Source organism: Falco biarmicus, chromosome 9 (assembly GCF_023638135.1).
Source record: "Falco biarmicus isolate bFalBia1 chromosome 9, bFalBia1.pri, whole genome shotgun sequence".
In the NCBI taxonomy this organism is placed as follows: Eukaryota; Metazoa; Chordata; class Aves; order Falconiformes; family Falconidae; genus Falco; species Falco biarmicus.
This window is the reverse complement of record NC_079296.1, coordinates 41087571-41101555: the sequence shown is the minus strand read 5'-3', so window position 1 is coordinate 41101555 and position 13985 is coordinate 41087571. Positions and strand designations below refer to the sequence as shown.

At 40.1% G+C, this 13985-nt stretch overlaps 1 protein-coding gene across 1 annotated transcript in view; it reads right to left on the bottom strand.

The window, feature by feature from the left end:
* Positions 1 to 314: 314 nt before the first annotated feature.
* The window catches only part of FAM13C (family with sequence similarity 13 member C), a 134528-nt gene continuing 120857 nt past the window's right edge, over positions 315 to 13985 (bottom strand). Inside the window, exons 17-22 of the mRNA XM_056352660.1 lie at positions 13571 to 13782; positions 7664 to 7747; positions 4299 to 4394; positions 2886 to 3085; positions 1263 to 1364; positions 315 to 467 (exon numbers count right to left, since the gene is read on the bottom strand). Coding sequence (XP_056208635.1) covers positions 344 to 467; positions 1263 to 1364; positions 2886 to 3085; positions 4299 to 4394; positions 7664 to 7747; positions 13571 to 13782 — 818 coding nt within the window. The 3' untranslated portion in view covers positions 315 to 343. The remainder of the gene's footprint in view (positions 468 to 1262; positions 1365 to 2885; positions 3086 to 4298; positions 4395 to 7663; positions 7748 to 13570; positions 13783 to 13985) is intronic.

Here is a 13985-nt window from a genome sequence, read left to right as displayed (position 1 = left end):
CCTGGAGAGCATTTCCTCACCTTTTTTAAAACTAAGAGCAGGTCAAACTGAGGATCTACAATGCTTCAGTGTCCTTTTAAGTTCTAACATTCTCACAGTGCACTTCAAGGCTTTTTCAAAAGGAAAAAATATATACTATAGTCCACTCACCCGTGCTTAATTTTGTTGCATATTGCTGTCCTCTCTCATCCCAGCTAGTGTAATTGGTAAAGTGCATCAAAAATCTCAGTGTGTCAAATAATTGTGCAGCAGACCAAGACCTGTAAAATTACTTCCTCTTTTTCATTACATTTCGTTTGCTCGGGGTTTTTTTGCTTGAGAACAATACCACAGCATTGCAACTTCAAATTGTTTTAGAAATATCATGCTTACTGATGAGAACCTCCAAAAGCCTGATTTTGGCTTTTGTGTGCTTGTATTCAGAGTATTCCTCAGCCATTGGCACCCGATCTTCTTTTTGAGGACTCCTGTGAACAGCAAATACAAATGCCATCACTTTTGAGTAAGAGGAAAAAAAGTATTTAAAATTAATTCTCCAGAGACTAATGAGGATTGAGTTGGATAATATTTTTTTCCCCTAACTGTGGGTGACTATTTGACAGGACTAACATGTCTAAGGGAAATGAAATAATGGTATTTAAAATACTGAATTTTCAAATACCAGGTAATTTTCTTTCTCATCAGCTATGCAAGCATAACTACTTCATTCTCAAATATGCAGAGCAGTTATTACATAGAGCTTTGAAAACTGTTACCAGAATACTGCATGCCCATATCCTCCATGGTTCTCAGCAAACAAGTTTGCTAAATGAAGGGAGGAGGATAAGCAAGGAGTGAAAAGCAGCCATTATTTATCTATGGGTGAAAGAAACAGTGGCTTCTGGTTTTAAATCTGGCCTTTTAAAAACTGCCTAACTGCCAAGTGTAATCCTGCAGACTGACATCCTCAGGCAGACTCTTTAGCAGCCTCCCTCCCTTCAGCTCAGGAAAAATCCTGTGCTGAGGAGGGGTTTGTACCCATTGCAGGCATGTCCTGGAAGATTCCCCCAATCCAGATGGTCCTCAGGGATGCCCACATCCTGGAGGAACCCAGTGGGGAGGCGGACATCTCCACAGAGACCAGACACCTCCATGGTATCTTCCAGTCCATAGCTGCAGCTTCCTGGGCTTGCTCACCTAAGAGTACCCACTCTAGCAGAAACACATCTGCACAGGAGCCCAAAGGGGAGAAGGAAAGAGCTTTTGTTGAGCTGGTGATTTACCTTCCTGTTTGTTTATAGAATTGTTCCTCAAACTCTCTCAGAGCTTTGCGAAGCCTTTTCTTATCTGCTCTTGTTTCTCTGAGATGTTCAAGCAGAACAGGCCTGTAAAACAGAAACAAGAACATGAAACCCCCCTGTGCTTGGAAGTATTGTAAAAGCTGTGGCTTTGCATAATAAGCAGTCTGCTGCAATGGGCCACAGCAGGCACTGACCGCAGTGCCCCCAGCCACTGCACCACATCTCTCCAGCTATGGCTGTATGGGCTGTACCATCGCACATCACGAACAGCTGTGTTCCTTCCCTTTTACTGGTATTCTCACCCTTCTCATAAAGCAAAAGCAGAGACTCTATGGACAACACAGGAGGAAAAGTTTTTGGATAGAACCTTGCTAGTGGTCTTAATTCTGTGTGGAATTAATGGAACTGACAGGGCTCAGCATCTTGTAGGAAATGCTTTGCATCTCTGTAACTGAATTAATAAACTCAACATCCAAGCCCTGCTCCTAAAAGCAGCTGTTATCAAACATTATGGTGATGCAGTGGAAGTGCTAATGGTACCCAGAATCAATATTTTTGGGAGTCATGTTTTAGCTGGTACTTGGAGAAAAAGGTGTTTAAGCATATGAAGCTGTTTGGGTGTTTTTTTCCCCAGGGTTAAAAAAAAAAAAATGCACAGGCATATCTTCACAGCATTTGTGCACCAACTATGGCATATATACTTGAGTTACATAGAAAACCAAGACTTTTTTATTCATTCCCCATTTTGGTAGAGCCTAGTCAACTTCATTTATGCATCTAAGTGCTGCCAATCAAAACGCAGTGAAAAGATACCATCCCATAATCTATGAGAACACATCTGTTCCTGGAGGGCATATTCTTCAAAAAGTTTCATGGCTGAGTGATAACAGCTCATATGCATCTTGAGATCTGTTTTGTCATACAACCTGAAATTCCTAACTACAAATCAGAAGGAGCATTTTACTCTGGTTTTATAATGGAGGGTGGGAGGGTGGTGGTAAGTCTTCTGGGCATCCAGATGCTAATAACTATTCTTATGCAAGGAAGAAATTTATTTTACACATATTCAGTGGCCGCCCATGTGACCATATATTCTGTGAACCTTCACTCAGCTCACCCATTGCTGTTTTTACGCCTCACATCTCTGGCATTTTTACATCGCTCACAGAGTAAATCCCAGGGCACACACACAGGAGCAGACTGCCCTGCTTCGCTGAATTGTGCTTTGTTTTATGACTGCTTTGTAAGAACATAAGTACTTAGGTATCTAAAAATTCTGTAGCAGCTATCGGTGATCTGTGTATCTTTACTATGCCACTATGTTGTATCTACCATTCTGTATATGTAGTTATTTCTCCTATCTGCTTACATTCCTTCACCCTTCTCTTCATGGACTTGGCACAAAGTTGTTCAAATAAATAGCTCAAACCACAGTGTGCTGCCCAAATAACAAATAACCTTTGCCTCTTTTCTCCTTTATGAAAACATTGAATCTCTTCTTTGGTATAGAATATTCTCATGCAATAAGTATGGATCATGTTTCACTTACAAAGTCTATGTGAAATATTTTAACATTCAAGAAAAAAAAAACAACCCAGAACTTACATTGTTGCCTCATGTAAATTAGACATAGACAAGGCTGTTTGCCTGAAAACTTTCCTTTCATCCAGAGGTGAAACATATGCAGGCTCAGTCTCCTCCTGAGAGTAACACAGGTGCTCATCAACAGGGAGGCAAGATATTGGACCAGATGATAACTCGTGGGTGCCTTGAGAATGGTCTTCATCTGAGTCTTCCTCCTCCTGCTTGCAAAATATAAAGCATTATTAAATTAGTTGTATACATTACAGTACTAACACTTAATAGGATGACAGCATAAAAAAATAGGACTTGGTTTCCTGGATGTATTCATTGAAATAGGTTACACATATTGAAAGCTTTGCCCAGAGATCATTCTATCTGAGATCATTCACAAGAGCTCTTGTGGGGCTCACTGAGTTACTGTGTATTGTCCACCAACACTAAACAGGACAGAAACTGGCCCTGCTTCTGAGTATCTCCAGCCAGCAATTTATTTCTGCTTACTAAAACCCCTTTGTAAGTAGCAAAGACTTGAAAAACATTCTGTATTTATGTAAGCAGTGCAGTCTTGCTGGAATTTACACTCCTGTTGTATACCATCTACTGTTTGTATTATGTCCAGAATTTCCGACCGTAACAAAGGTTAAGGTAGAGATTTCACATTTTTATAGCTACAAATGTTAACTACCAAACAGTGATGATGATGTCTTCCTCATGTTCCTTCATACTCAGAAGCAGAGCTTTTGAAACTAAGGCTTAAATATAAAAACTCCATGGAGCAACGTTGATAAGAAGTAACTTCAGTTAGGGAATTTCAGTTAAATGTTTAAACAAAATATTTGTGTGCATGTGTACAAAGATTTACACTGGGATTATTCAAAGAAATCTAAAGCTCCACTGTCATGTAACAAGACAATGGTTCATAATTTTTAAAATCGACATGCTAATTAACTTCCAAATAGCCAGATTCCGCTACTTCTACTCACAGTGAGACCAGTACTGTTACATTACATTGATAAATTATTAAAGTGCTACGGATTATATGTATGTGCTCCATGACCGGTAAAAGCACTGTCAATAAAATATAGACGATAGATATAGTGACAGTATAATGCTTCATGGAAAGAGGCAGGTTTCACTCTGTGCTGCGTACATTAGCCATTATAGAAAACTAATGCCAGCCTTTGATCTCTTACCCAGTCACTTGAAGTGACTGCCTCAGAAACTGCCGCTGTGTGTTGCAACCTCTGGCATGCTTAGAAGTTTAATTTTACAGAGCTTTTGCTCTATTTGAAATATCAACACCCTGTATTAACCAATGAGCAGAATTGTCAAATATCAGTAGTTCTATTGCTGCCAAACTGACATACAGGTACAAATCAACCACAGCATTTAGTATGTTTTCTTGACAGCAGATATGAATTCTTTCCAACTTACAATTGTTGTGATCAAAGATGGCGTTGCGAGAAGTTTCTTGATAATTCTGTATCTGTCGTAAAGAGGTTTCATGAGACTCTTTTCTGGCTTAGCTACCTAAAGAGAAAACATCACAAAATATACTCCTCCCAAAATGAAAAACGATAAAATAAATAAATAAATAAATAAATAAATAAATAAATAAATAGATTTCTCATTTGCTCCTGTGAAGCTGAGAAAGGTATTAGATGAGTATGACCTGATGTGTATTTTGCTTCCATAAAATTTCTAAGAAGAAAAATAGCCATCTGTTGTCTAATGGAAAATACCCAATGTGGATTTCTCACTTCCTTGAGCCGCACTGCCAAGGCAGAGGGTAAAGTATTCTCTGTCTCTGAAGATGCTAACAGAGTTGTAGGAGTTAAGATATGCTTCTGCTGTGCATTGCATTGATGTCTCACTTCACTGTGATAATGGCAACAGGCTAGCTACGGTAACGCAACACTCTGCCTGCGACAATATACTCAGAGGCCCAGCGGGGAGGAAAGCGCTGAGAATACAGCCTTGCGGCCCCAGCGAGGGAGCTGGCTCCGTGCGGAACTGCTGTGTGCATCCCTCGCTGGAACTGCCTTCCACAATCGGGAATCACTGTCTGTTCATTTAGTTTGCTCTTGCTATTTTATGAGCACTAGGAGCACTGATTCAGAGGAGAATATTATTTTAGATGAGGTATTAAGAGTCTTATCCAGCCACAAATATTTGAAAATTCAAAAATAAACCTTACAGAAACTACCTCTGCAGTAGAAAAACTTCCTGTATTAAGGAAAAAAAAAAAAAACAACCCAAAAACCAAATCCACAAGAAAAAAATCCCCAAAGCCAGAAAAACAACATGCTCCTCAGTGATAAAATTTCAAAACACAGTCATTTGCAAACTAGTCCACCATCAGCTCTGCTCCTCAACTCACGTGCCTATCAGTCAGCACCCACTGGGAACAATTTCAGCATCTTTTGGCACTGCAGCTGTGCTACTGCATTGGAGCCCGGCTACACATGCTCAGATGAGTGCATGCACGGCAGGTCTGAAGATCCCGCAGACTGGGTGGCTGTTTGGACAATAGTCCAGAGTTGCTCAGAAACAAACACTTGGTCAGCAGGAGCAACGGTGACAGTAGGCAAATGCAGGTTGATGACACCGCATGCGTCTAGCTGATTGAGTGGCTAGGAACTATTTCCGGGGGCATGCTTCACTGCAGAGGGCAGGGCTTGCCTATCCCAGCTGGTCCACTTTTCTTCCCCGGGCTTCATGTTCCATTTGATTACAGCACGTAAGAGCTCTAGGAAATGCCAAACAAGCCAGAGTAGATACTTTTTTTTGTTTTAAACCTAGTCAGCGCCCAGTCCATCTGACTTTGCTCAGGGCAGTCTGGATAAAGATGGTGCTCCTCCATACTTGTACATCAGCGGGGCAAACATTGTCACCAGCGCTCTCCACTGTGTTTCAAGGCTGCTGAGTCATAATACTGTGAATATGCAGCAGCTTGATAATTTTTTCTGATGAGTTCTCTCATTGTATTTCCAAAAAAGGTTTCTACAATAACTGACATTTTCTAGGACTGAATTTTGCTATTGTTTTAAAAAAACAAAACCCCACAAGAAACCACCAATTTTTTTTGCATAATAGGCTAAATGTCTGATTATTTTCTCAGAAGCCCAGTACATTCCATTCAGATCAACCTTTCGATAGCGCTGTGGTGTGATATTTGTTAAACGACAAGGCACGTCATAGGTTGCTAGTTCAAACATCCAAAGTAGGGAATCTTGAGGCTTCAGCAATCAACGTTCAAGTATTGTAAAAATCCATTTTATGCACCGGGATGCCTCTTTGATAGCAGAGGCACCTGTTTCGTTAATGTCACTGGAGTGCTTCTGCCTGGGCAGTCACTAATTTGCTGTTTCCAAGTCATCAACTCCCAGCTTTGACAAACTGCATGAGCTCCCCCAGCAGATCTCTCTTCCTTGGCCCCTCCAGCTCTGAACTGAGCACAGGGCCTGTGCTTGCCACTGAGCTTGGGCCTCGTTGGCCTCATGCTCCAGCTGTTCCTGGCGCCCAGGATGCATGCAGGCTCTTCACACCTTTCCCAAAGGAAAATACTTTGATATAGGTACAAAGATTAAAATTTACTTCTCTAAGAGGCATGATTACTTCAGTATGTAACTCTGTGTGGAGCCTCTCCAGATTGTTTATTTATTTTCAACAACAAAAGATGATGGTAATTTTTGCCTAACTTCCATTTCACTGCTTTAACTTCTTGACTGTCCCAGAGCTTTCTGCAACCTTAAGTCAATGGTGATTGGCAGACCTAGAACTCCCTCACGGTGACTTAGCATCACCGAGACCCCTTACCTTATGCAGTTTGCATCCTCTTTCTTAGCTGGTTATAAACCTGCTTCAACCTTGAGAAGAAACACTCTTTCTGAACCCCACGTTACAAAGCATGCCCTATTATTTATTCTCTTTTCTATCTTTGACTGTTTAAGTCCCTTTTTACCTCTGTATGGCACTAGTAACTCAATTTCTTTTCTATTCTCCTTAGGAAATATAACATCTTTATACCCTTCCTATATGTTCTCTCCATTCTTCAGCTCTCATTCCAAACCCAAAGAAGATGGACAAAAATTATTTTATCCAAGATGCAGAGAGATCAGTTTCAGATCACAATAATTTTAACAGCTGGCACTTTTTGGACACAGGCTGGTGCCACTCCCCTTGTCCTCTACCACAACAACTGCTAGTCAGGAACAGAGACAGTCATAAGACACAGACATCAAACAGGAATTCCTCAGTTGTGTATAGACACATCTTCAAATAATCATCTCACCAATGGTGGTGATTTTTTGGTTTGTGTCTACATTCAGCAATGAAGTCCCTTGAAAGGATTTTAATTAGTAGTTTCAAGTGTGCTGTGAAATGAAGGAAAACACAGATGACAGGTCATGTCATTTTTGTAGTTCATGTCTCAGATGGTGCCCTACAAAGCTTTCTCAGCTGCTAGGCATTCTAACCTTTAAAATATCATAGCAGAGCTGCAGTATGCACGAGCAAAGTCTGCTGTGGGTATATAATTCTCCACTTTCATCATCAAAACATGCAATTTCCAATCATGAAGAGAGGTACAGGGCTGCTAGAAACTCGCCCTTTTTTTTTTTAAATGTAAACCAAATTCATCAGTATCAGACAATAACATTTATATTTGAAGATTAGACTGAAATAACTAAAATTACATTGTGTAAAATTAATCTGAATATATTTAATATGAGTCAAAATATATGTGTTAGAGAAATCAGATAATTTTTAATTTACCTATCTTTCCATGGTATACTTACGGATTGTCCATGAATACTCTCAAAATATAGTAGACATTTCTGAAGATTGATTTTTTCCAAAGCCATTTGCTTTTTTGTCATATCCTATTTAAAAAAGTTATTTATAAGATTACGAGTCAGGATTTCATGACAAGGGTACAGCTACGTATCTGTTTAATAATCTATACTCCCCAGATAAACATTAGTAATGAATTCTGTTTCTGTCCACACTGAGGTCAACGGGGACTTGGCATTAACTTAGCAACAAGAGAGTCCAAATGTACATGACTGAAATTTTAAATGAATCAAGGTAAGTCTGACTCTCTCAAGGCCTAATGCAAAGCTGATGAGAGCTACAGAGATGTTTCTACTGATTAGAGCAGGCTTTAGGTTAAGCCTTTGCTAGTTGAAAATACACTGTATTTACTTTGTCGGCCAAAGTGGAGTCTTCGAGGCCTGAACTTGTGCTCTTTATTCTGGAGAAAGAAGCTCCATGAATGAAAATGTACCGAAAGGCTGGAACCTTATCTTTCTTAACTGTCATTATGTAAAGATCTAATACTTGACTGCCTCGATTTCTTTCAAAATTACTGTTCTACGAAAACAATTTAACAAGCTTCAAGTGGGGAAGCAGTATTAGGCTATTGACAGAATACTGCATCCTTATCGGGAAAGTTTCCAAGGGTACAAACTATGATCTTAGTCAATATGGCAAGGATCTTCATGTGTCACTTGATCAGACCCTGCATCTGAAAAATTTTTCTGGGAGTACTGGTTGACAGAAAGTCTAAACAAGCAGAGTTTTTTGCTTGAACATCACCGCCCAGCTGCATGCACATGAAGTATATCTCATTGGTGGGGTTTGGAAAGGCGGGCTCGCAAAAGATGACTGCAGCATATGAGTAGAAGGTGTTGGCATTGAGGTCCTGCAGATATCAGTGCAGTACTTTCCCAGAACATTTTCCAACGTTTAGGTAATGTGAATAACTGTTGTAACTGAAAAACTAAAAAAATATTTTTCTCATCCATCCTAGGGAGAAATCAATCAATGAGATCTGCATGTTAATAACTTTGCCAGATCAGTTCATAGATCATAGATAGCATTTCCCATTATAGGTTAAGTATGGTTTAGTTGCAACAAGTAAGAACAACAAATATTCCAGACAAAATACTCAGAAACTTGCAAAAATGCAGAGAAGATATTCCTTAACTTTTTAGTTATTCAACAAGAAAGAGAAATATCTGTCTTGGCTGGTAAGGGATGAAGAACAGAAAGCTGCAGCTATGCAATCAGAACCCATTTATGGAATGAAATGATAGCTTCACAATGAAATCCCTGCATATCCAATCACTCTCATACTATGGTGAACACTCCATAAATGCTGAGCATACTAGATCGAGGTGCTCTCTAAAATGAACAGAAGAATAACCTGATCAGCCAGCAGGAAGTTATGGCTGGACAGTATGCGTCTGTAGAACTGCTACGGGGAAGGTGCAGAAAGTGCAGTCCTTTAGTAAGAAAGGGCAGGGAGGTGGGCTTTCTTCCTCAGTCACAGTTCTTGCTCTGCTGGGCTGATCACCTAGCACTAGTAGTTCATTTCTGTTCAAAAATCATAACAGAAATCACTGGTACCAGAACGACAAATGCTGATTTTTTAACAGCGAGATTTGTGAGTGTAGGTGATACACCAGTATATGTGTAGGTGTCTGCTGCAGGGAGCATGCAATTCAGCTGGTATTTCTCTCCCTCTCTCCCTTTCCCCCCCTTCCCAAGATCTGCTCCTGACTCTTGCATATTTTCATCTGGGGCGGAACAGCAAGGAATATGCGAAGCTAATGTCACTTTCCACAGCCTCTGCCAGATCGTGACAGATCTGTATGAATCAGGGCCAGGCGTTTGGAGGAGAGCTCATCCACCACAAGGAAGTAATCATCCACCACAAGGAAGAACAATGGAGTTGGTGGCGAGGCAGAGTGCCTTTCTGCAGAAAGGCAACGACTAGGGTTTTTTATTGAAAACTTGGAGAAGTATTTTTAATAATTAGCCTCTACTTTTTACAAATATATCAAGCCCCAACGAAGTAATGCTCTCCTAATATCAGAGGAGTGCCTTGCTATTAACTTCGGCACGAGCAAAACCCTTTCTGTTTGCTGCCCAGATGCAGAACCACTAATCACATTTTGCCTTAAAGGTCTGCATGAGTTAATCACTCCAAAATTATCTGTTATTCACATTAAGAGAAAAGCTGCTAACTAGAACATGGGAGTATTATAAAGTAGCTAATTTGTTTATTTATTGCTGGTTCTGCAATTAATAAAAGGTTAATTCTTTCAAAAACTGTTAAGCCTGGAGCAGCTGAGTGGTTAGAAGGAAACAGGGGGTGACCGTTAATATTGATTTTACCCATAAGAAACAATCTCAAGAGGGTTTAGCATTTGTGCCTATTTCATTAGATCATTTTATTAGCAATCTCAAGATGGGTTTGTATTCAGCTAAGTCTGAGATGGCTGATAATTTCAGAATCACAGAAGGCAGATGGAATCACAGAGTTGTCTGAGACATCTTAAGACTGTAGGCTACATACAGCAGCATGAAATTCAATGCTAATTAAATCAAAACACTGCTTCATAACCAAGAAGATGATGAACTGAAGCGGGTCAATAATGAGAGGACAGATACATAAAGTCTGAGAAAAGCCTTGGGGGACAGACTGCAAATGTTTAAACTAAACAGAAGGCAAAAGCTGTTTGTTGTCTATGAAGAATGAACCAGGAGACTACACCTAAAGCTAAGGTAGTGGTTTGGTTTTCATAACTTGGGACCAAAGGCACACAGAATATTTTATACTGTTGTCTTCCTCACTAGTCAGTTCCCTGAGTGCTTATGCCTCAAGCTCCCTGTTGTTCTTCCAGACAGAAAACACAGCCCCTGAGGACAGGCTGGGTGACAACAAGGGCTGTGCCTTTCACTCGGTGGCAGCGTGTGTTCCCATGCAGACCCTGAGTCTGGGTTCCCAGGGCCTAAGTCTGCCACTGGGGGATGTGGTGGCTCACTACAAAGCAGCATTTTACACAAAAATAGTATGAAAAAATTTAAAGGCAGGCAACAAGTGATATGTCACATCCATAGAAGGAGGCCAGTGTACTTCAGCTGGGGGTCAGGCCAAGTGTGACTGTAGCCCTGCGGTGAAAGGACATGTTTGCTGGCAAGCCACAGCTGGGGACCGCAGGGCTGCTGCTCCACCTCGGGTGGCTGAGGCAGCAGTTACATCCCCGGCCATCAAATTTTTGGACTGACTTAAAAGTCAGGAATGGGGGTTTGGATTTGGGTTTTTGAGATTTGGTGGGGTTTTTGAGTAATATGATTCAAATCATGTGTATTTGCCTTTTGGTCATGAAGTCCTATATTAACAGTCTTAATCTTTTTTTTCTTTTTTTCTTTTTTTTCTTTTTTTTTCCCCAAAGTCTTCTACCTACAAACACGGTGAACTGTTAAACTGCCAGCTCCCAGCACAAGGAGCTAGTGACACAAACAGTGACGGGTGGCCACCCCTTTCTGCGTTACTGAATCATTTGCAGGTCAATCCCAATTTTCTCTGCCTCTTCTCATTCAATAACTTTACTCACAGACTTTTTTTGTGGAAAGGGTGTTATAGTTCTGAAAACCACATTCTATTTCACATTCAGATCTCATTTAGATCTTCTTTAGACGTACTGGGTGGTTCAGGATTTTACTCTGCCCCTCTCTTAAGGACATGCATTCTCTCGTCTGTATTTCAGCAGGGCCTCAGAGGCTTGCCGCAATTGAACTTCAGGGGAGAACTCCGCAGGCTTTTATGGAACCACTACCCTTGCCCAAGATAATTACATCTTGAAAGAAGAAACATTTAGCTGCTATTAGCTTACTATTAACCTAGCTCAGATTCTGGTAGAGGATCTAAATGTTATATACAAAATGAAGTGCTGCACATAAAAAAATAACTACAGTAACACCAAAGGTGCATGTAGCTGAAATGAAGCCTTTGATCTTTGCTGTAACCAGCAGACATCCTTAATTCATTTCACATCATCAATGCTATAAACCTCATTCTCCCAAAAAGTCCAGGATGACTCATCATTTAAAAAAAATAGTATTTTTTTTTAAATGTTATACTTAAGGACCTACTAAAATACATCATTTTGAAAGAGACCAATTTGACTTTATATTATTCCCTTTCAAGCCTCTATTCTGTAGCAGTTTTATATAATTCTTATCAAACACCTTTTCTAACAAACAGTTCTCTCAACACAAGTTCTTTCGACAAGATTACAAGAAGAAAATAAGATCTTAAAAATTATTTGAAAATATTAACTTATGCAAACATTTAATTTACATTACAGAATCTTCTGTGAGAATATTTGAAGCCAGCTGTGCCATGGCACAGATTTAGGAGACTCTGTCTTGGAAAATCAGAAGTCCAATTAATCAAAAAATGAGGGGGACAGACACACACCCTCAGCTTACTCCTAGAAAAGAGTTTTTCTGGACAGGATTTCCTCACACTGACAGCTGTTTCAGTGTCATCTGATCTCACTCCTTGCATAATTAAAAAAAAAAAAAACAAAACACTTTAACAACTGAAAATATTATCATATGGTCTGCACTACTGGGATTTTTGGACTATATACAGAACAGCATGGTTTTGTTGTCATCTTTTGTTTTCTTGCAAAGGAATTCCGGCTATGAAACACTTTTTCCATTTCAGGTTTTTAAAAAAGTGGTTTATAAAAAGAAGCAATTAAAAAATCAGTCATGTATGCAGAGCTCAAGATCTCAGAAGCACAGCACTGTTATGCAAAGTTCTAGTTTTTATATGATAACTAGTTGTTTAAGAACGAAGAATAGAAGAAAAACAAAACAAAAAATAAAAATTAACTCTGCTGGGTACTTTCTGCTACTGAAATCCACACAAATTCATTTCTTAGTTCTCACACGGTTTAGCATTTAGTTGTTCGTCACTCCTCCTTGTCCCCCTCACTCCCTCCCATTTTTCGTTCATCAGACAGAGTCTAAATGTTACTGTCAACATTTAGATCTTAGGTACCTTTGAGGACAGAATTTATTGTCTTGCTTGGCTGTATAGCATCAGGAGTTGCAACACCATTTGACAGCAAAAACAGCTCCTCCAAAAAAGGTATTTTGATGGACAATATGTATTGCAGAACAACAGCTTTAGACAGACCCTGTAACGTGCCAGGAGTGTGAAGGTATTCAGCAGAATTTTAAAGTATGTACTAGTTTAATAACAGAAATAAATTGCCCAGCCAAGTGAATATGTTTCATGGAATATTGCTCCTACATTTAGAAGAGTAACTGAGAGCACAGAAGAGCAGAGGAAGTGTCAGCACAAGTAAGCGTACAAGATCAGAAGGGTGAAGCAGTCTGGATGGTTGCGGGATCCATGTGATCTTAGTGCAGTGTTACCAACTGGGCAGAGGCTTTCAACATTTCTCAGATTAAAGGGGACCTTTATTGTTAAAATAACTTCAGGAATATTTTTAGTCACACAGTTACTGTGGACTCATGATAGGATTGCTTTTGCTGTCACCATCTTCAATACACTGGAATGTGCACCTCCTGCGCACACAACCTCAGGTAACCAGGTGTCAGCGGTGCCTGGCAAACAGTTTTGTACATGCATTTCTAGCAAAAGACACTTAGCACTATTTAAAAAAACCTTCTGCACCTCTTTTTCTGTGTAACTTTTTTCACAGAAAAGTCACTGAAGAAAACTACACTAGAACTCCCATCTCATTAGGGAGAAAATGCACTGCCGTGCCAGAAGACACAGGGTGCGCACACCCCAGCATACCGAGACAGCTACATGCTCACTCATATCTGCCTCTGATGATAAAGTTCTGAAAGAAACAGCCACAATTGTTAAATACCTTAATAGTCTCAGGAAGGTTAAAGTGTTGTCTTTTCTCCTTTAATCGTCTCAGCACACTATCCATGGTTTCTTCTACTGAGGGAGCTGATTCCATGCTTGTTGCCTCCTGTGTCCCAGCCTCTTTAGAGGTCCCAGTGCTTTCACAATGATCATTTCTTTGGGGTGCCCTAGAGGTACCGTTTTGCTCTTCCGACATTCTGAGTTTCAGCTCTGAAAGGCAATATTTGCAAAGTTTCCTCTGACACTACAAGAAAAAAAATCCCTACTTGTACACAATTATCATCATACCACAGTTGTGTAGGAAAGTAACTGCTTCACTTCAACTTATAACAGCTTTACCTGGTTAACTGGAAACCCAAGGGTCCAGGGACGAGATGTGCCCAGGCCAATGAAATTTATAGTACCTATGTACT